This window comes from Lissotriton vulgaris, chromosome 5 (assembly GCF_964263255.1).
Source record: "Lissotriton vulgaris chromosome 5, aLisVul1.2, whole genome shotgun sequence".
NCBI lineage: Eukaryota > Metazoa > Chordata > Amphibia > Caudata > Salamandridae > Lissotriton > Lissotriton vulgaris.
This window is the reverse complement of record NC_141693.1, coordinates 87999380-88022681: the sequence shown is the minus strand read 5'-3', so window position 1 is coordinate 88022681 and position 23302 is coordinate 87999380. Positions and strand designations below refer to the sequence as shown.

Genomic DNA, 23302 nt, shown 5'->3' with positions numbered 1-23302 from the left:
GGAGCCAGGCTGGAAGTTAAAATCCATTAATCAGCCCCTAATTCATTATTGTCAGTTGGGGCAGGGCAGGTGTTGTAACTAATTTTGCAACAATGAAAGCACTTAGCAAGTGCAAAAGATCACTAATCAGGGCGCACTAAGGAAGCAGGTGCCAGCTAAAAAAATATTCTGTGACACATTAATCAGCCCCAAATTAATTCAGGTCACTTGAGGCAGGGAAGGTGTGCTTTGCTTTGCCGAAAATAATGTACACTGGACAACCAGAGGGTGTGGTGATGAAACAGAGGGTGGCATGGGTGGGCCAGAGGGTGGCATGAGTAGTCAGAGAGTGGCAGTGGTGACAGAGAGTGGCAGTGATGAAGAAGAGTGTCCCAAACAGGTTGGACACGTAGAAACAACAAGTTCGCAAAACTTGCGACCCGACAGGTAAGTTCGCAAATTGCGAAATTGTAAAAACCCTCGCGAACTGGCAGAAACACGGGCGAACACAAAAAAAAAAAAAAATCCGCAAATTCGCGGGAATTCGCGGATTTTGCGGATTGCGAGTTCGCAAATCCGCAAATTCGCGGATTGCCAATCCGCAAAATCCGCTCATGCCTAATACGGAATAATTCCTGCATTTTGCGTTTGGGATCATTTGTCTCCAAATCTTCGCAAAGATATACACACATTTCTTCGAATACATATCTCTGAGTGGGTGCATCCCATTGTCGGAAGACTTCCATAACGGACTGAACATCGTATCTTACAGTATCAGTAACCCATTTGCGTGCTAACTCATTCAGCACTTCTCTTTCCTCATAATCAGGCAGTTGACTACGCAACTGTCTACGTCCTGTCCTAGGGGTCGTTTTAGGCGACCCAAAGAAAGGTGAGAACAGACCAGTGACAGTACTTGCCACTCTCTGTCGAACAGAAGGAGAAGCTTGCGGAGAGGCAGATGTGCTGGAAAAGACAGGCTGATGAAAAGAGGAAGTCGAGGCAATAGCAGAAGAATTAGAGGCAGTGGCAGAAGTAGTATCAGGATAAACAGTTGGAGCAGTAGGCAAAGTTGTAGAAGAAGTAGATGGAGTATGTAGCAAAGGCGGCGGCCCTTGAGAGGGCTGCGCCGGAGAAGTAGGAACCAGCTGAAGAGGAGCTGGTGCTTGTGCAAGAGCTGCATTTCGCGCACTGGGGCGCGGTATAACAAAACGCTTCGGGGGTCCAGTAATACTCGATGTGTATGGGGGTGGTGAATTCAATAAATGGGACATTAATGGATCTTTCTCGGATGTTCCCTCTGAATCTTGTCCTTCATGGGGCAACATCGGGTAGCATTTATCTACTGCTAATTTCTTGCTTCTGAGCATTTGCTCACTTTCCTGCTCTTCCTCATTATCCCTGTATGCAATGGCAGCTTGCACCATTGACATGCCTCTTTTATTTTTCTTTGCTAATTTCATTTCTTTCTGTTTGGCTTCTTTGCGCCATAAGCGAAAAGAGTCAAACATCGCCGGCCGGGCTTTCTTCTTGAACAATTTGACCTCAAGGTTATCTAAAATTTCAGCGTCAAAGCTACCATATTGGGGCCATTTTAAAACACCATCTTTCCTGGTGTATTTTATCCATACTTCATTATACGTGATAGGGCCTACTCCGTGCTTTATGTATAACTCGTATGTTGGAGTTCCAATCGGAGGAACCGGACACGAATCCTCTAATCGGGAGTCCTTACGACAACCAAAACAAAACAAGTTTCCAAGTCTGCTAAGACCAGGCATCTTTGCTCACTAGTCTAGCTTCAAACTTCAAGGGTGTATCTATTTATGATATTCTCGTGAATACACGAATCCCTCGGTTTTGGCGCTTGCAAGTTCCAAACAAGGTGTATCTAAAAGATACCAAAACTAAGAACAAAACTAAGGACTGGGAGACGCTCCACTTATACTTAAATGAAGTATTGAAGATCGGTGACGTTACTAGAAGACTCGTCTATCGTTTCGCTCTACCAAGGATCACTGGGTCCAAAACAGGGCGATAGTCAGGGCAGCAGTCCTTCGTAGCCGTCGGGACGCGGGGAACCTCGCAGCAAAGACCTTCGGAACCACGTCGACATACAGGGGTCGCTGAAGTGGCTGGCCGTCCTCTGGAATTTTCACACGAAGCTCCTCACGAACATCTGGCTTGGACCGATACCGCTTGATACCACCCCGAGTTGGGCGCCAACTGAGGTGCCGGGTTTTTAGGAACCCGGTGGTGCCAGGGGATAACACCCGAAGACCTCCGAGTTCTCTCTGTTCCGGACCACAGAAACCAAGAGTCTTCTAGTTGAAGTCAGAGATCAAGTTTTATTGGCTGCAACCAAGTAACATGTGTCCTAGAAGCACGACAGCACGGGTCGTAAGTTCTCAGGAGACTGTTCGTTTTTACAGAACCAGCCTTCTCCTTTTATACAAAAATAACAGCTGCAGGCAAGAATTCTTTAGTTTACAATACGGTCATATACATATTTCTAAATTAAAGCAGAAAGCGAAGTCATGACGGCCAACCCATATCTTAGATGTCCAGTTCGTGATGGATGACCCAGCCCGGCCCAGAACTACCATCAGATATCGATGAAACCCCAATAAAATCGGGCACCTCCTCATCGTAAAACTGGCCATAAACGAGAAACATGGACAGGTGTATGTGTGTAGAAAACATGGTCTGTATGTAGTGAATGGTTTATGGCATGTTGTGCCTTGATGCTATCTTACTCGGCCACTGGGCGAGGGACTGCCTGTACAGGTTTGGCTGGAGGCAGTGGAGTCAGTTCGGCCAGGTCATAGGGAAGTCAGCTAAGGTGGACGTGTCCTTTCAGATCAAACTCGGCCTTAATCAATTGACTATATGAGGGCAAGCCACAAGATGGATGCCGTTCACAAAATGGAGTCTGAGGGTTCGGGACGGAAACCATGATTTAAAGGTGATAGCATCACTCAATCACGACGCAAATGCATAGGGATAGTGCCCTAATCATTACCGGTCTGTAGACACCAAATTCGTCATGGTACGATGATATTTTGTAACACAAATGTTGGACCTCGGTACCATATTACAGCAGGGTCCAGAATTTCAGAACCACAACACTAGTGAAAGAATCTCCGGAACGAGAATCCTCATTGTGGAGATTCCGCCCCAGGTGGAAGGCTTCCCTATGACTGCAGGGCCTCCACCAAGAGTGTGGAGGCTCTTTGTGAATCAGGCCCTCACTTGCTACCTCACTAACTCACTAAAACACTTGTTTACTCACTCACTCACATCTTGGTCTGTTCTACATAAAGATTACTTGGAAATGTAGATGCCTCCCGAACTTCACACATATGGAAGAATTCAATAAAATGTTGTTGAAATATAAACTTTATATGCTGTCCTCTACATCAACGTTAGAAAGCAATGACATAGTCTGCAAATTAATGATATTTAGAAAAATATGTTTAAATACATCTGCCAGAGTCAAACTAATCTTTTTAAAAGCGATGCTACGTTGTTTTAAGTAAAACATGCTCTTATTATATGCAGTGGCGGCTGGTGCAGAACAGGGGTGGTAGTGAAAAAATATATGTAACACTTACCTCTTCCTGGGCACCCTCTCTCCTCCATTTTCTCTTCTCCACTTCTCTTCCTGACTCCTGGAAGCAGGGAGCACACAGGCTCCCATAAGCTAATCACCGGCATGACAGCAGCATTGTGATTGGTCTGAGCGGCCTGGTCTGGCATTCCGAAAGGGAATGTGAGCCTGTGCATGTTCTCCACCCAGGCTGTGCAATACAGCCAGGTAAAGAACATGCTAAGTGCGCATGACTGTTTTGCCTGCCCAAGACGTCCGGCCAAAACATCAAGAGCAAGTAAATGCACATATTTCCTCCTCCCCCTGCTCTGACAGCCCAGCCCCGCCCTAACCTGGTTCGCACTGAAAAATAAAATGTTAATCGCATTGCGTTATCATCATTGTTCTATTTTCCCTTTTTTGCACTGCAGTGTGGCGACACTCCTCCGCCTTAGCGGAGTTACCACCGCTGATTACATTTTGCTATGATTTTAGGCAACGGCCGTTACATTAAAATGGGTACCTACAGCACACGGGAACGCTCACATTGTTTTCCTCTAATGTGATGCTCTTTTTCCTGTGTCTGGTTTGTTGATTCCATTAGCTTTGTCGTCGCACAGTATTCCATTCACCCTTGAGCTGCATACAGCAGCGCCCTTCGGTGTATACCTTGATGTTATTTATGTCTATTGTGATGCATAAAACCCTCCACTCAAGACAAACAGGCAATCATCCGCTGTGATGTGCTTTTCTTGAGCAGTGCAACTCTTTAGTTCAACCTTTTGTACACAAACCTCTTTGTGTCATACAATGTGCAATAGTGATGCATTGAAGAAAGACATAAACATGTTAGGAAATGTTCTGGGTCCAACAAACGCTGCAGTGTTTATTTTCCAAGCCTCTTTTTTATGTTCTCTTCATTTTCCAATATTGCGCAATAATGTACAATGGTAAGTCTCATTATAGAAGACCTTGAACGTAGGTTAAAATTAAGCTACAGTACATCTTTACATGACAACATCCAATAAACAGTCAGGGCCCCAGCATGCATAGCAAACAACTACAGAATCATAGTAAACAATAACCTCAATTGTGAAATAGTATCCGGTGTCTATAAACCAGGCTACAAATATCACTACTGTAACCTACGGCACACAGAGTTCCGCATTGCTCAAGGACCGCCTTTAAACATTTTTTAAATATACTTTCATCAATCAATCATTCAGGGGGTTTGTAAGCGCACTACTCATCTGCGAGGGTCTCAAGGTGCTGGGTGGGGAGGGTGAGCAACTCTGTTCAGTCGAAGAGCCAGGTCTTGAGTAAAGGTTGTGTTAATGTGTGTGTTTTTTACAGCTGTTTTGTGATTATATCAACAGTAAATTCACACTTGCAAGACCAACATTTTAAATGTTAAATTGCAGTTTGATTGTAAAATACTGTATGGTACATTTTCTATGATCAACACCTATACAAACAAGCATTTACAATGCAATGGCTTCGCCTTTGGAAAAGTTAGAGCTATTGGCATTGTAAATAACAAAATTTGTATTTATGTGTTGGTTTTGAAAACAGATAAATAAATGGCATTGTCATTTACATTGCCATTAGCCTCTGCAGTCACTCAGCAGTCCCTAACACTCCGTAGCACTCCCTAGTCATTCTGCACTCCCTAGCACTCCCTAGTCACTCTGCACTCCCTAGTCACTCTGCAGTCACTCTGCACTCCCTAGTCACTCTGCAGTCACTCTGCACTCCCTAGTCACTCTGCAGTCACTCTGCACTCCCTAGCACTCTGCAGTCACTCTGCACTCCCTAGCACTCCCTAGCATTCTGCAGTCACTCTGCATTCCCTAGAACTTTGCAGTCACTCTGCACTCCCTAGCACACCCTAGCACTCTGCACTCCCTAGTCACTCTGCACTCCCTAGCTCTCCCTAGCACTCCCTAGTCACTCTGCACTCCCTAGCACTGCTTAGTCACTCTCACTTCCTAGCACTCATTATTTGCATATTGTGTGCTTCAATATAAAAGATGGTTCCCACTCCTGGCAAAATGTTGTACCGGGCATATTGATTGGAATTCTTAGCGTATTGATGGTTCCCACCTTTGGTATTGGTGGCCATGGCATACAGGTGGAAATGCTTTGCATAATGTGAGAATCAATTTCATGATGGCAACGGCTGGCAAATGCCACCTCTGACATATTGATGTCAATTTTTGAAATATTGGTTTCCACCACTGAATGATATTGCTCAACCTAGTATAGTGGTGGCCAAGGTATAACCGTGGCAATTACTTGCTTCTTGTTGTTGGCACACATGGCATCAGGATTCCCACCCTTGGTCTAATGTTGATCCTAGCATGATGATTCTTGGCATATTGTAGACCTCCATGGCATGAGATAGTGATACATGGCATTCATGTGTGGCAGTGATGGCTGTGAGTATGTGATGAAAAAGACAAATTGAAGTTTGATTGTCAAATGTGTATTTACGAAAAATGAAAAGATATTTGTGGCAAAACAGGTTTTATTTTGTTTTATTTTTTCTTAATAAGCTTTTGTCATTTTGTTTGCTCTTTTCAAAAAGAAAATGTGTATTTGATAGCAACATATGGCTATTTTCAAAAATTGATCAGCTGATGTTTGGGCATAACATGTCTGTTAGCCAGCTAGTTGAGTAAGAATCAGTAACACTCTGTATTGCTTGGGCCAGGGAGACACCCAATTTGGATCCCGCACCCTCCAACTCAGCTGAGTCACTGACAATACTGAATATCTCTAATTTGGATTCATCACACTAGTTGTGTTTATTCAAAACATTATTATCGGAAATCAGCTCTTAGCAAACAATACAATATCTGTACAAGATTTAAACCCAAAAAAATAATATTGCATCTTAAATCCTATACCAAACACAACACTGCAGTATTTACACCTAAAGCGCCTCTACAGGAACAGAAAGTCACTAGCTCCCTCTCATTGCTGTATGCCTAAGTCTGTTTACAGCATTCTAGCCCAGCTGTGTGCAGCGCCCACGTGCACAGCTGTATCGTGTCACGGGATGCACTCCTGTCTCAGGTCCATAGGCCTTTTCTACCACAGCTGCACCTCTCCTCCCACACAGGGCCTGCCTTTTAAAACAACACACTGGTTGCATGCATCACTTTGTGGATGTTTGCACTGCCTGCACAACTGCATGGATTGGTTCCTGCACCTCTACTTCCTCGCAGGGCCTCAATTTAAAACAAAACACTGTTTGCATCACTTTATGGCGGCTTGCATTACCTGCACAACTGCATGCAGTGATTCCTGCATCTCTCCTGCCTCGAAGGACTGCCTTCTGAAAACAATGCCTTGGTTGCATCACTTTGTGGCGGCTTGCACTGCCTGCACAACTGCATGGATTAGTTCCTGCAGAATACCCCCCTTACTTGTCTTTCATGCGCACGTGCATCCCGCCCTCCACCCAGATGGTGCTGTTTGTATGTAGGGTGGAGACGTGTCCTGCAGAGAGGACACTGAGGCAGGAAGTGTTCCTGTAGGGAAAGAAGTCCTGGGGGAGGCATGCTGGGGAGGGGAGGCATGCTGGGGCGGGGAGGCATGCATGCTGGGGAGGGGAGGCATGCATGCTGGGGAGGGGAGGCATGCATGCTGGGGAGGGGAGGCATGCATGCTGGGGAGGGGAGGCATGCATGCTGGGGACGGGAGGCATGCATGCTGGGGACGGGAGGCATGCATGCTGGGGACGGGAGGCATGCTGGGGAGAGGGGGCATGCTGGGGAGAGGGGGCATGCTGGGGAGAGGGGGCATGCTGGGGAGGGGGGCATGCTGGGGAGAGGGGGCATGCTGGGGAGGGGGGGCATGCTGGGGAGGGGGGGCGTACAGGGGAGAAGGGGCATGCTGGGGAGAAGGGGCATGCTGGGGAGGGGGGGCATGCTGGGGAGGGGGGGCATGCTGGGGAGGGGGGGCGTACAGGGGAGAAGGGGAAATACAGCGTCTGAATGTGTGCATGGATAGGGGGGAAGTGTGTCCTGAGGGAGAGGAGGCAGAGGGAGTGTAAGAGACAAGGGGCGACACAGTGTCTGGGTGCGTGCATGGATAGCGAGGTGTGCCCGAGGGGGTGTAAGGGAGAGGGTGTCACACCACCTGAATGTTTACATTCATGGGAAGCAGTACCTGGAGGGAGAGGGGAAAGAAGGGGTGATGTGCTGTCTGAATGCGTGCGTGATGTGGGGGGTGGGGTACCCGGAGGGGCTGGGGAGATGAAAGGAGGAGGGCGAGGGCAGAGCTGCGGACAATGTGTGTGCGTCAACAGTGTGCCCCCCCAAAAGAATGTGCACCTAGCACATAGAGTTGTTGTGCGAGTACTGGGGGGAGGGGGGTGGGGTAGCACTGCGCAGGAAGTTCTCCACCGGCATAGTACTTGGGGTCAGAGGGGGGCTTTATTAGGATGTAGTAAGGGGCTGTGACGACAGAATGTGAAGGATGCACGTGCACTAACACTAACGGCACTGTGCTACCGGCGCAGACACGAAGATCGGGGGGAGGGGGAGACGGGACGTAGTCAACGAAAGGGCTGCACTGGCGGCGAATGGAAGGTGCACAGGACTGCGTAAAGTTTTGCCGGGCCAGGCTCCGCAGACAGGGTACAGAGGACAGACAGTGTGCGGGGGGGGGGGGCGGCTGCTGTGGGTGTGCTCAGGAGGGTGCTGCTGAGTCTGTGCAGACCGTGCATTGAAGTGCTGTGTCTGTCTCTGCAGACAGGGCTTGGGAGGGTGCAGTGTCTGGGCACGGGAGGGGGCTGTCTGTCTACAAGACGTGTACTGGGGTGCTGTGTCTCTGCAGACCTGAAAGGCTTTAGTTCTGAAATGGTGAGACTCTGGGAGTCCCATGTCGAGTCTCTGTGAAGTTACATCAAAGGAAGTTAAGGGAAATACGGTTGCAGAGTTCAGATTCAAATTTTTTCATCCTGAGGGTGAGGGGAAATATTGGGAGCCCGATAAGGACCCATCTCAGCGCCTTCTTTATGGAACTGTCCGAGCTGCGCGAGACCCGGCCCACTTAAAGCCCTGATTGTACCCTCTGAGGATTTAAAATCTTCAAATCAGAAAGGGACATTTGCTCACTGCATTCTGGAAGTACCTCGCTTAGATTATGTCTTAAAATGAATAGCTCAGTCTCTCACGAGTTTGATAGAAGCAGACAAAGTACGTAAATGATATGGCATAGAGATCCACCCCACAAGGGCAGCCAGCAGTGGTCAACTGAAAGTAGTGGAAACAGGAAATGGGAAATATCTCTCGATCGTAAATGATAGACACAGATGCAAATCTGCAAAGTAGGAATACGCAAAATCGGAGCATCTGAATGTTGAACGTTGTACCAAATACGTAATGGTTGCACCATAGCAATTGTGAGTGCACAATTGATATGAGGTACCTACTCTCACTTCTATTTTACAGACAACCTTAGACCTCATTTTGAAACAATCTGGGACATCACAGTCAATAAAAGAAATACTCTTCAGCTAACTACTATAAAAACCTGCAATCCCCGTTTGAAGGTTCAATACAAATAATTTCTCAGTAGAGAACGCAAAACTGTGCACACGTTGATATGTTTTTTTAACATGCTCAGTTATATATGGTCATTATCGAATATCAAATAAAAAAAAATGAACCCTCAGACAGGGGGGGGGGATTTTGTTTTACATCTCATCTTCAATAGCGCCATTAAAGGACAGTTTTTTTTACTTCACAACATTGTTTACACGTACATTTCCAACCGATTTGGCCATAAAAGATCTGTTCATAGAAGCTGTATCTATGATAACAGGAAGTTGAGACATACGTGCTTGCATTCATAAAGCACGTAGAATGTTAATAAGAGACAAAATTCTCTTCACCAATTAATCGTGCACAAAATAGAAACTGATTCCAAAACTAATAAATAAACACACACCAAAAACGAAAGGAAACCGGTGAGGCAATATCAGCAAAGTGTGCCTCAGTAAAGCGCACCTCGGCAGCCCTGTCACACAACCGGCTCAGAGATCTCCTCAGCGAAGCTTGCTACACCCTTCGCCCCACAGCTTTTGTTATGCGATGATGATTCTGACCTCACATAAGGCGATCTATGACCGATGTCGGCACATCTGAAGGAAAGCCCGACCGTAGATCGGCGAGGTAGCCGGAGATTTGTTCCTGTGGCCCACTTGCAGGCCGCCTCCCTTTGCCGAATACTCTCGCGAGTTGCGAGAAAGCTGGAAGGCCTTGTGAGGTAGACTGCCGCCTCCCAGGTCCCCTCGACCGCTTACCGGGCCGCTGGTGCCTGCACCCCCGCCGCCGGATGCCGCAGCCTGTCCCTCTCTTTTGTTCTGCGGCCTCTACAACAAAAGTAGCTCCTCCGTCTTTCCAGCGGCCGCCATCTTCCTCCGACCGCTGCCACTGAGCGCGAGTGGGGCACTCTGGGATATGTGGTCCCAACCAGAAAGACGGAGTGGTTCCGGCGTCTGAGGGCTAGACTGTGCTCTCGTTGAAAACCCCGGGAAGCTAAAAGAATCTACGTGCCCCAGGGGCACCGATGACACACACTAATTCCAAATAAGAATTAGAATGCTAACATTCAGCTCCAATGACGGAACAAAAGTGATCGCCAGGTTGCTTGAATAGAACTAGTGGAATAAGAAGTACTTATCGCTAAATAGGTAGTAGTAAATTGTCAAAATATGAGTTTCTCTAATTCAGTGCCTTAGCAATGCGTATTATAACATGGTTTGACAAATTTGAGAAGAAATCGTGAATTAACAGGGCGATGTGAGCCAAGCCAGAGAGTGCCAACAAGGGTCTGGTTTGGCTCTAAGAATCCGTGCACGAGTTGAATATAGCTGGCAAGAAATTCTAGTAAGAAACATCATGTAACAAGTCAGGTCCCGGGCCGGCAGCCAATCACAGCGCGGCCCGGGGAATGACATCACGGGGTGTCCCGGGCCGGCAGCCAATCACAGCGCGGCCCGGGACAAAGGGGCGGGGCTTAAAAAAAGCCTGAGAAACGCCCCCGAATCGCGTTTTTCCGAGAAAGCGCGATTGACAGCCACTGTCTCCCAATGGCTAGCGTCCATTTATGGAGCTAGCCAATTGGAAACAGAGGCGGTCTGAAGATCCCTACTGAAAACAAAAGTTTTCAAACTGGGAGGGGCTGTGCCCCTCGCCAGGTCGAAACCTAAAAAAGACAAATTGACTAGTAAACTTCTCAATGCCTACTGGTGGTTCCAATTTTAGGCAACATGTTGAAGCATCATTTTCCATGCACCATATCCCATGATACCAAGCGGCATATTAGTAAGGCCTGGCGATATAATTATCACCGCTTTAGCGTCCTTTTTTGGGCGAAAAGCAGCGATAATTATATCACAATATCATCAAGGACACGCTAGAGCGTGTTTTCTTGATGTAGAGCCCGTTTTTTCACATCCTCGCCTCGAATCGCTAATGAGATGCAAATAAGGCATGGCTGTGAAAACAACACATGTTAATATCGAGAAGGCAGCTTTGCGATATTAACAAGGAGGTGCAGCGTTAAACAAAAAAATTGCGCTACCTCAGCCTTAACTCAGGAATTTAATGTCTGTTAAATTTCTGACTAAGGCATACTCTTAATGGGAGATGGATTATGCTGATACGACCACAGGGTCGCATCAGCAATGTTATCGCTGTTTGCAATGGAACATCGCTGGAAAACCAGCGATGTTCCATTAAAAATACCGCTATTGCTTAAATATTATCGCCATAGCGCTATGCTTTGCAAATTTAGCATTCTCATGGCGATATTATTCAGCGATAGCCAGGGATAATATTTCTATCGCTTTGTACGGCCAGTGATGATTACCGCTGGCCATTGATATTATGCCCCATAATGCTTTATAGAACAATGGTAGTCTCTGTCACCTAGGCATGCAAAATTGGTATTTATGTTTTGTAAGGAGAATTATTTTTTACAATTTAATATGGCGTTTCAATGCTTTGGCAATAAAAGAATGTGACAATACATGCTCTTTAATGAATATAGTAGGTAAGCATTACTCTGGTAGCTTTCACAGCAAAAAGACCTGTGCAGATATATCTTTGAAATAAAAAGTTTAACAGAAGTTGGATCATGCTAATTTTAATACAGGACCAATTACTTTTGAGTTTAATTAATTTTGAGAAAAAGCTGACATGAAAGTCAAATTCTAACGTGTTGCGCAGTGGCTGTTGCCATCTGAGGGGGGGCGGAGGGGTTGCACACACAGATTTATATTAAAAATCAAAGTTATCTGAACCGATGTCCTCCGCTCCGGACATCTTATGAGGAACTGGATGTTGCTGTCCTGGCACCAATCCTGGTGCTGCTCTCATGCAGTGAGAGCATCGCCTTGATTGGAGGGAGCAGCCTCACACAGTGCTCCCCAGCACCCTAGAGGCCTGCACTTACTGTAACCTAGTTATCTTAAGAAAGCTATGTAGAGGTTTGAAATTGTGCACGTCTGGCTGGCCGTCACAAGATGATCGGCCAAAGGGACATGCACATTTTCAAAAGTGCACAAACTGCCCACCCTCATCCCTGCTGCTGTCATTCAGCAACGGTCCGCCCCAGTCCTGACGCTCAGTTCAGGTCGGCACATCCGCGGCCCGTGGAGGGAGTTCTGTGGGGCAGAGAGGCAGAGGGGTGATAAAAACTAGGCCTGGGCGAAGCACTACGCTACGCTCGCGGAGTTTGCGAAGTTTGCGCAACTTCGCACTATGCGAGCTGCACGTAGCACAGTGCGAACACGCGTAGTGCAGCGTAGCGTAGTGCAGAGCTCATTTTTTGCTTGTTCACGGTCCTGAACGTCATGTTTGCGACCGCAAGCAAGCAAAATGACATCCCGGCGAGATTCTCAACGCGGGGAGGTGAGGTTTCTCATTGTGAGTGGTTGCGCATGCTCGCGACCGCTCTCAATGAGAAACTACCAGCTCGCGTTGAGAAAGCTGCAGCTCGAGTAATAATCTAATCGAGCAGCTTAAAACTACAGCTCGCACTGTGCAAGATGCCGTTTTCAATGATTGCACAGTGCCGGATGCTTGTCCGCACTGTGCAATCATTGAAAACACTTCTTGCACAGTGCGAACATGCTACTACGCAGCTCGCGTAGTGCTACGTGAAGTTCGCGTAGTGCGAAGTGCACTTCGCGTAGCTTCGCGTAGCGTTACTTCGCGAACTACGCCCACCCTTAATAAAAACCGGAATATGGATAATGTGAGGTAAGTAAACAATTTAATAAATGAAACAAATTTCGTAGCATGCCCTGCATATCAAAATGCGATGCAGGTTGCGCTACTAAATTCATTTTATTTATTAAATCATTTACTTACCTCACATTATCCATATTCTGGTTTTTAGCACCCACCCCCACCCTGCCCCTCCCCGGCCCCGCCTCTCCGCCCCATGGAACTCCCTCCACGGGCTGCGGCTGGGACGGGAGGATGCAAAATAAAATGGTAATGTATTACCATTTTATTTTTCATCTTTGGGAGTAATTTAAGTGGAGCGACGCATCTCTGCTCCAATGGAGAAGCTGCCACTGGTGTCACATTGAACAAGACTTTATCACCAACAGCAAAAAGGAGACATTTTGAAAAATATTCAACAATCACAAGCAAGTTTTGCTCTCTGTGGACCTTTTTTGAACTGTTTTCAGACCATATGGTACTCCTGGACAAATGGTTAAATGAGGCATTTTCCCAAGTGTTTTAACAAACTTTGTCATCACTTTTGTATTTCGAAAACTTGAGGAAATTGGGATATTGATTTGGTAGAACACTCCAATATTAACACAGCTAACTTTCTTTGTTGCAGTATGTGTTTTAATATACCACTAGTCTCTACAATTATTGGCCACCTTTGTGCTTGGTATGAGCTGCTACAGAGAAACTTCATTTTCAGAATGCATTACAATCAGTGAGGGATTAGTTTAGTAACATTTCCATGTTCTTTCTTCCTTCTTAGATCGTAAGAGGCCCAATGACAATTGTCCACACGGTTAACAGGGTAGCTTCAAATCTTGATCAACTTTTAACACCCAAGAGGAATAAGGTAGCTATTCAACACAAAAACATTGGTAAGTATTAAATAATTTGATGATCGTAGTTATATTTGGAAGTGAAAAGGATACATTCAGTTTAGAATGCAGCAGCAACCTATAAACATGGTCACGTTTCCTAATTTCTAGAGCACTAAATACTCAGGGGCCGATTACGTGTTTGGCGGTCTTACCACCGTCCAACTGCCACACCGGTCCCAAGCAGACTTCTGAGCTGGAGGTCTTCCGCCTGCCATATTACAACTTTACCCCTGGGTTGGCGGTGTGTTAGGCTGCCGGCGGAGTCATTTCAGCTGCACGCTTCAGCTCTGGAAATGAGCCGGAAGCCCATGGCAGCCATATTGCGGGGCCTCTAGCCAGTCGGGCTTGCGTTCTGTTGTGCAAGTGAAACATTGTGTGCACCTGACTTGAAGGCATTGGAGGCATGAGCACAAGCTACATTACACATGGTCACATTCACCCTCTAGCCATTACTTTGGCTTATGACCTGCCGGGGCGGGTGGTGGAAAGGCAGGTCGTAATTGGGCTGGCAGTGAGCTGCATGGGATCACCTCCATGGGCCGCCTCGGCCTGTTGCTCCGCGGTAGCAGAAATGTCGGCGGTGGCAATGGTCCTGTGGCAGTCTTACCGAACAGGCGGTCTGACTACCGAAAACGCGCCAGCGGTACACATCCCACCAAACTCATAATCAGGGCCTTAGTTCCAATGTGTGTTTTACAACTAAGCTAAATCTTTTTGACATGATCTGTGAAGTTTTGCTCTTGAACAGACCTGGAGAGGCACAGACTTTTCCAACGATTCCAGAATTAAATTAAATGTGTTTGATGATTAGCATCTCCAAACCTACTAGAAACATGTTAATTTGCGACATCAGTTATTACAAACAAACAACTACTTTTGGGCACGTTGGGGATTGTATAGCTGGTTTCCTTGTGGTCTTGATGTGAGGAATAAAATCGTTAGGGAAGACAGAGGTGCTCCTCATTGGCTGGCTGACTATGAAATTACAGAAAGCCTTTTCTGGCACGTCTCCATTAATTTAGCAGGACATTTGCAAATTTTTTGCTTATGCATGATTAAATAAAATATGTGCATAAACATCCCTCAGACTATTTTAAAAAAAAGTTTAATCAACTATTGGAAATATTATTAAACTCCCAAAGGTCTGAATAGTACTCCTTTACAAATTCTTATATTTCAATACACAGAACTTAAACTGTTCTAAGTTGGCATTTGCTGAAATTGCTTACTTGTGTTAGTGGCTAGATTTTAATTACCTCGTGTCCTCATCCCAGTGTGAAACAAGTTTCTAGAAGTTTTTTTGTCATGTGTGCTTAATATTTTTACTTAAAGGTCCCATTAACTGTGATATTTTTTTCATATTAAAATCCTTAAAAAAAATCTGATTATTTTTTAGAGATTGAGGCCAGACATGTAGACGTGGCTGAAGAGTCCAATAAGGATGTGTACACAGTTCAAAGCAAGCACAGCCCAAGAGCAGACCAAATTGAAATTCCATTCAACGAAGTGAAACGACTGGCAGAGGAACATGGTACATAAAGACTTTATGCTTTAACATAAACTATATGTTCTTTAAGTGTGGCTCACTGGTTAGAGGAGGCATACCCTGATGCAGAGGTCAGACCCGGGACCAGGGTTCAATTCCCGACACGGCAGGGTCTGAGCCCAAGTGTCCACGGACTCGATAATTCTCACTTCAGTGCCTACTCGAATCACGGGTTCACACTCTGCAACTCTGGGCAATAGCTTGCTTAATCTCCACTACGGCCCCCCGCGGTGGGATGCCTGGCTTTCACCCTGGGGATGCCCAGTACGGGTTATCTCACAGGGAAAAACCAGGACGGGGTCCCAATGCAAGCGCTGAGATGCCCAAGGGTAAGTCGAGTGCTATATAAGAACACACATACATACAACTCATATGTTTTAAGGAGCAGCTAAGTCTCCAGACTACAATTTCACCTCAGTGATCCAGTGAACCAAGCAGACAACCAGAGGTAAACTGTTCAAGAATTCTACACTGAGCTAATGAAACAGTTCCTTTTGTTTTTGCTGGTTTATGATTTTTTGTCTGCTGGTCCTCAATGTTAATTGATCTACCATGCCCCCTTACATGTTTAAATACAATTATGAAGAGCTGCTTCTCTTCCTATCTAGAAACCTATTATTGTATTCCCTGCAGACAGCCATTTTATATAATAACTATCTGGTGCCTCTTGGCTTTCTCCTAGTTCAAAAATCCCCAAAATGGCTATGGGGAGTAATGAGTTCCAAAATAAATGCCAGCCTTTAAATAAACTTAGTTCAGCTCTAGTCGGATGCATTCAGTTATTTAGTTATGTTAAGGCCCTATTTGAAATATTAAATGTGGTGAACCCCATACACCCCTTCCCTTCTCTGCCTAGAGTTGATTGTTTTATTTACATTTGCACAGCTCTAATACACACTTGTAGGTACCCTAAAGGGGTGAATGTGAGGTGGATGAAGCAAAAGTGAAAGTGAAAGTGGTTTAATAAACTTCTTAACCTCTTGTATGCTGATGACGAGCTCAGCTCGATATGCAGCACGGTGGTGCTTTGCTGATGACGAGCTGAGCTCGTCATGACCTCAGCGGAACGCCCACGCTGGGATAATTCCCCGCTGTGCTGGGTGTTCCATTGAGCGGGCGTGGCCATGATGAGCTCAGCTCTTCATCAGCACAGCGCAACCGTGCTGCATGACGAGGCGAGCCCCCCTTCCCCCACGTCGCAGGGGAATTAGCCCTGCAGTGATGGTGTTAAAGATGTATGTTATAAGGAGAGGCATGAATGAGCCTGGAACTCTGCTATGTGAAGGCTGAAGACAAACCCAGTAGCATGTCTTCGCCTCTTGTTACTTTCTTAGGGATCCAGTCCCTCATTTATCTGACTTCTACTCTAATAGCGATCATTTGTTTGTAAACCATTTTTTCAATTGAAACTGATTCATTGCCTGCACCGATTTATCATGCTCCGTATTTGTCCATAGAATGATACTCTAACGAAAAAGGTAACACAAGAAATAACTATAGAAATGAGCACATTGGTAAAATGGCAAGGTAAAAAAAATAAGAGAAAACATCATGATGGGACATGGGGGAGAAACTTGCTGAAAGGTCACTATGGTGTCCCTTGAATTGGGAGAATCAAGCATTCTCTCCACCTCCCATTTGGTACGTAGACTAGATATGGATCACTGACAATGTATTCTCATTGTCTGGGGGCAGTTACATTGCTCATGTTTGATGGCTGAAAACCTGCTGGCAGAGACAGATTTATCCGCTTTGGCAGATTAATCTCTGATTCACTGGTAGCTAAGTCTAAGGAAGATTAATTCTACTCTGAACTTTGGCAGGAGAGGTAATTGGCAATATTATGGGTAGAAAATCTAAAATCTACAGTTTGAGCTTGATATCATGCCAAGGATTCTTTCCAAACGTTAGTTCTTATGGAGTGCATCAGAAGTGAAGGGGCATCTTTCTTTGCACATGGGGGCTTGTCAAGTTTAGCCATTGCTTGTGGTCACGATGGCCTTAAATTTGACATTCTAAACGTGATTTCTACTACTTTATTTAGGGCCTAGAAAAGTCACAGTTATCAACACCTGGTATGACTACGGATCCTTTCAGCACTTCATTGGAACTGCCAACAGCAACACCATTAACCAGGACTCTTCAGTATCTGATGGAGGCCAGAAGTGAGTAAAAGAATTGTGAGCAGGTGTATTTGTGTTGGTCCAATAACATTTCCTGTTGTTCTCTTTGCTTGCAATGCGGTGTGCCTCTTCTCAAGTTCCTGCATCTGTGTCTTCTGGTGTCAGTTCTATGCTATGGCCAAATGATGTATAATGGGTTTACATGGCACAGGAGAGCTTGTGGCCCTATTATGGGAGAGGTGCATTTTCACCATGTGGACTATATGTGTACTAAATCTGTCCCTAGAATGATAAGAGGTTCTTTGGCGGAACAGCGACCAAGTAGCAATAGAGAGCAATGGAGAAGACGAAACACACAGGCCCCAATTCACAAACTAAAGAATACAAGTTTGGGTGGAGTTCTATGTCTCTGATGGTACTTTTACACTCTGTAACAATTCCAAAAAACTGTTGTAATGGCATGCCTGGAAGCCACACCAGGCGCATGTTTTCATAGGTAGGATAGGGACTGCCCTGTGAAAGGGCCTCATTTATGCAAACTGTTGAATTGCTGTGACAAAACAGTGATGCAACAGTGTACACTACGCCCTCCTTGTGACACACTGGATGCATAGTATTTAATGTACGGTGCTCCATGTCGCAAGGAATGTCCGATACACCAGGAACCCTGATGCATCTGTCGGTGCAAACGTCATGCATTGCTGAAGTTGTGTTGCAAGAATGACGCAACTCCAGCAATGCATGAGGCAGGCCTATACACAGAGCACTGCATCACCCTAACACCTACTATGAGGCAGGTTTTGATGCAGTGGAGTCCTAGAAGAGGAACAGAAAAATATGATAGATTTCACTACGCCACTCCCATGAGGCTTTGTTGAGTGGGAATGCCCACCCTGCATACATTATACCTAAAGGAGGTATAATGTGGTGCAAGGCTTTACAATGTGACGCATTTGCATAGATGCGACACGTTGCAAATATGGCGCAAGGTGGCGCATTATTTACGCTACCAGTGCATCAAGACAATGACGCACCAGTGGCGTAAAACTGTTGAAAGGGGCTCCCAAAAAAGCTTCAAAGTTTTTAGGCTGCCTATTCTCTCTACAAGGAATTACATATAGTGTACATTTATGCAGAGTAGGAAGCCCAGCCAAATGTGCAACATTTTCGGTTTTGTCTTTTTTTCTCTGCAGGGAAAACCTGCCAAATCAGAGGGGTAAACCGTTCCCTTCGCCATCTTGAAATGGGAACTTCTTCAGACTTTTGCTGGAGTAATTGTGTGCCCATTTCCAATACAGAAAAAGGTCAAGTGTCAGTTTGGAAATGTCCACAAATGCATGATTTTGTGCATGTTTCGAAACTCACAAGGTTAGCCACATGTTGTTTCCCCCATTTCTCACCCCTTCCATGGGATTTACTACTGTGGATTTCTCTGCACTTACGGAGGAGAACACCTAATAGGTAAAAGTATTAAAACTTGTTAGGAGTCGAACTATGAATTCCTGGTTGGCATAAATGTAGACATTTTTGCCCATTTATGGACATTTATGGACAAAAAAAGGCTTTGTTAATTGGGCTTATGGACTGTACATATAAGTCAGTTTGTGCAGTTGTTTGGCGAATAGAAGTCACCACCCGGGCAATTTTTGAGTTAATCTTGGGACGGTTCTGGAGATTAAAATAGCCTATGGGTAAGTGTAGGAAATGGCCATCTTTTCGCGCAATTTCTTGCCAACTTTTGACATATTTGTTTTGTTGTCTTACAGAACAATGGTTAACTCAGACTCATTTGGGATAATAACATAATTTAGTAGTGAAATCGCTGATTATAATAAATGTGTACACATGTAAACCAACCATGCAAATATGTCAATCAAACATTTTTATTGTTTAGCAAATGTAAACATATTAATAACTACATAGTAAATAATTTTTGCTTTGCTGAGGAGAAAAAGTGTGTAGGTCACACAATGAGGAAACTAACCACAGAAAAGGGGAGTGATTGTGTGGTGAAGGATAAAGCAAACAACTACAGTCTACTAATTACAAGCATTGCCCTGCACAACTGCACACTCGGACATGTGACAATGTAGTTCATCATGATTAGAATAATCCTTACAAACAGACCTTCATGTCTGGTGACTCCTGGGTCAGAAGTGTGGCTCACCGATTAGAGCGGCAGACCGTGCGGCAGGGTCTTGGGCTCAATGTCCTCGGATCCGATAATTCTCACCTCTGTGCCTACTCTAATCATGGGTTCCACTTTGCAACTCTGGGCAATAGCTTGCTTAATCTCCACAGCGGCCCTAACAACGCTAGGATGCCTGGCTTCACCTTGGGGGTGCCCAGGAGTGAACACCTCACAGGAACAGGCTAGGAAGGGTTCCCCAGCGGTATTCGTATAGCGCTTAGAGACCCCTGGGTGATAGGCGCTATACAAATCTAAATTATATTTATATTTACCTGCATTGACCCAGGAGTAAGTGGACCATGGAAAGAAACATGTGCCCGCCCGTATATCTTGAAGTGCCCTCTTTACCTTGCGGAGCGACCTCAATATTTCAAAAGAGGTCAACATGACAGAGCCCTGCACCAAACTGTTTTCTTTTTTCTTTTAGAAAACAAAACTCCAAAGCAGGAATTTCTTTTTGAAAATAAAAAGGAAAATTCTCCTCTCTCCGTGAATCCTCTCCTAAGGCAGTTAGCTGTGTTTACTGCCCCTTTCCACCAGGGTTTATCTGGCTGTGACAGGCAATGAAAACAGACCTCAAATTCAGCCCATCTAAATTTGGTGGGTGGATTTGGAGGTCTGCCTCCGATGGCCCTTGCTCCACAGGGCTGTCAGAGGGGTTTAATCACGGTGGAGATGAAAATGCCTACCCAGTGATTAAACTTATAGTCTGCTCAAATTTCATTTGGGCAGGCAAACCATTAAGTAGGCGGGCAGTGAACATCATCGCTGTTGCAATTGAGCTCCCTGTCCGCCAACATGTAAATCAGGTCCTAGTCCCAAAACCGAAAAACACACCACTGAATGAAGATAAATCTGGACGGATTCACAAAACTACAAGAAAAATGTGTACATTTTATTAACTTCAAGCCCATTGTCCATTATCCTTTAATGTCATATGACCTGTCTGCACCTTTCCAATGTAAACTCCAGGCTATCAGCAACAAACACAATGAAAAAAAAGGGACAACAAAAGTGGTGCCTGCCAACCCAAACCTTTTGCACTAAACCTACTTGATTTTCCCAAAAAGTAAAATTCCAGTGATGTTTGCTCTTCAAAATCCAAATCCAATATAATGAAGTGCTGGACCAAGCTCAGGGAGGAGTCTCCAGGACAGGAAGAGGAGGTTGATAAAGATGTGTGGATGCCTCACTTTCTAAGGCCTTTCCTCTTTGTAAAACAAATCAAAAGATGCATTTTGTACTCAAATGTTACTGGAACTGTCTACTGGGCTAAAAATGGTTATGCAAAATGACTTGTAGAGTAGTTTTATTGGTACCCACCTTTAAGAAATCATGCTTGCATTTCGGTCAATCAGGTTGTTGCCACAGATCGATGGCCTTAAACTGGGCTCCCATGGCAGGTTTTTTCCCTGATTGGACACCTTGTTTACCTGAGATGTCAAAATGGCAGAATCTTGGGCATGCATAATTTGGCAAAGCAAAATCCAAGGGATTATTCGATATTTTGCCAGTGTGGTGGAAACTGCACTTGGGCTTAGTCAAATGGAAGATTACAAAACTCTACTCCACAGATGTGGCAGGACAATGGCTGCCTTTTCACAGCTCTCTTTGTGAGGGAACAGACCACTTATGGTTACAGGAGGGGTGGAAATTGCTGAATGGTGAGAACTAATCTCTGTGTGAGAAACTTCTGTCCCTGTGACATTAGTCCGTTTCGAAATGGACAACTGAGAATTGGTCACACAATTAAACACAAGGCATGAATGTGTGTTATTTTCTGATTCATAATGAAACTTAAGCTTCTCTAGGAGAATAAAAGATTTTTACAACTTTCCTGGATTGTGTTGTTCGCGTGCTTGGGGAGAACTATCTTCCAAACACGCATTTTGAAAGCGCGAATAAGCAAAAAATTCCACGTAGCCGTGGATTGTGACATTTTTGGCAATTCCGTGTTCTCTGCGGAACGTGAAATTACCCAAATTCCACGAGTGGAACAGAATTTACTGCCCAGGCCTAGTATTTTGCTGCTTTTATAATTAAATCCTTAGATATAATACAACAAGTAGCATTATACTTACAACAAGCCAGGACTATTGGCTTTTCCAATGGCTTTTAGTTGCATAAGATAAATAAGCAGCAACTATTGCTTCGTTGTATATAACATTAAAAATGCTTCAGTTCTCACACGATGAGACTGTGAAAGAACTATAACGAGGCTCTTTAAGGTTACCTATAAGGCAGTGAAGGGTGGTACTACTGCAGAGTTAGGGTTTTTTTCACCCTGAGGGTGAGAGCAAAGATGGAGAGCCCAATAGGGACCAATCTTGGTACCTGCCTTTTAGAACTGCCACTGCTGAGCACCAGCAGGACCCTTCTCTAAAAAGCCCTGGCTGCCTGCACTATCAGGTGCTGGTGGGAAGCTTCATCCTTTGCAAAGATGGGTAAAGATTAGTCGTGGACCCCGATGATGCCCCTCTGATGTCACCCAGCCCCTGTCCCTGTAGTCAGGTGTCCTGCCCCCAGGTGGAGGGGGCTTAACTTGTCCTCGCTCTCACTCAGGTCTACCCATAGCCCTCACCTGGTTGTGACACAACAGCCGCCAAGCAACTCCGGCTCATCATCACTGTCCGTGGACCCCAAGACTTCTGCACCGGAGAACGTGGGAGACAAGGGCAGTTCAGGATGGACTGTTCCCATTGGAGCAGGACAAAGACTGATTGGCACATGAGTGGGTCCAAGCTGAGCAATTCCCAGTGCTAGACGTATTGCAAGCATCCTCCCATCCCCTTTAGTGTGTTTGATGTACAGAGTCAGAGACTGAATGAAGAGAGTGAATGGCAACCAAGTAGTTAATGTACGGCCCTGAGCAGTAGCAGGAACGTTCTTGCTAATGTGCAAGGCCTCTTTTCACTCTTTTATCTAAAGCCTTGCAATTTTTGCACTTAGCTCCCTTGGTGACGTGTAAATAAAATGATACCAAGGTGTAAAGCGCTTTGCAGCCTCCTACGAAAAACACACATCATGAGAGAGCATCGGATTTTCACAGAACTCCACGCTGTGTGATGTTGCACACTTTTTATAGGCTTTTTAAATCTGTGAATATTTTCAATGGCATGTAGTCACAAAAAATGTGTGACCTGTGGCACTCAGTGATAAGGCACTGACTTGCCCTGTTGTAAAGCCATTAAAAACATCAATCCTCTTGCTACTACTGAAAGACCAGAGTATAGTTTTTTTTTAAAGTTTCAAAAACAAGTTTATTCGAGAAAAGGAAAAAAAGAAAATACGATAATATACAGATACATAATATGATATTAGAGCGTACAATCATACATGAAGTCATGCTTGGGATAGATTTTGCATGCATATCCTATGTCAATATATTTATTATTTGACATAAGTACTACTGAGCCACTCTCAATGTAGCTGTGGATCAGGTTATGCCCGACAGTCCAACACTACATCACTGGTAGTGTAATCTCAAATTTAATCTAAGAGGCTCAAACCCATACAGATTATAATTTGACAGTACCCACACTGTCCGTTCTAAAAGGAACAGACCACTCACACATTTATGGCAAACATTCTGTCCAAAAAAATATGTGGTGACAAAGAGCGGTACCTCACGGGCGCACACCCTCGGGGTTACTGGCTGATGGTACCGACTCTCACCCGTTTCTCATCATCGGTCACCTCTCTTTATCGGAAGAGAAAGAAATACGTGTCCAAC

General features: G+C 45.2%; 1 protein-coding gene across 2 annotated transcripts in view; it reads left to right on the top strand.

Annotated features, from left to right (window-relative positions):
• The window catches only part of ADGRD2 (adhesion G protein-coupled receptor D2), a 381222-nt gene that overhangs the window by 61938 nt on the left and 295982 nt on the right, over nt 1-23302 (top strand). For both annotated transcript variants that reach the window (XM_086919969.1, XM_086919967.1), the window contains exons 8-10: nt 13595-13706; nt 15106-15240; nt 17300-17420. In XM_086919969.1, the coding sequence (XP_086776095.1) occupies nt 13595-13706; nt 15106-15240; nt 17300-17420 (368 nt within the window). The remainder of the gene's footprint in view (nt 1-13594; nt 13707-15105; nt 15241-17299; nt 17421-23302) is intronic.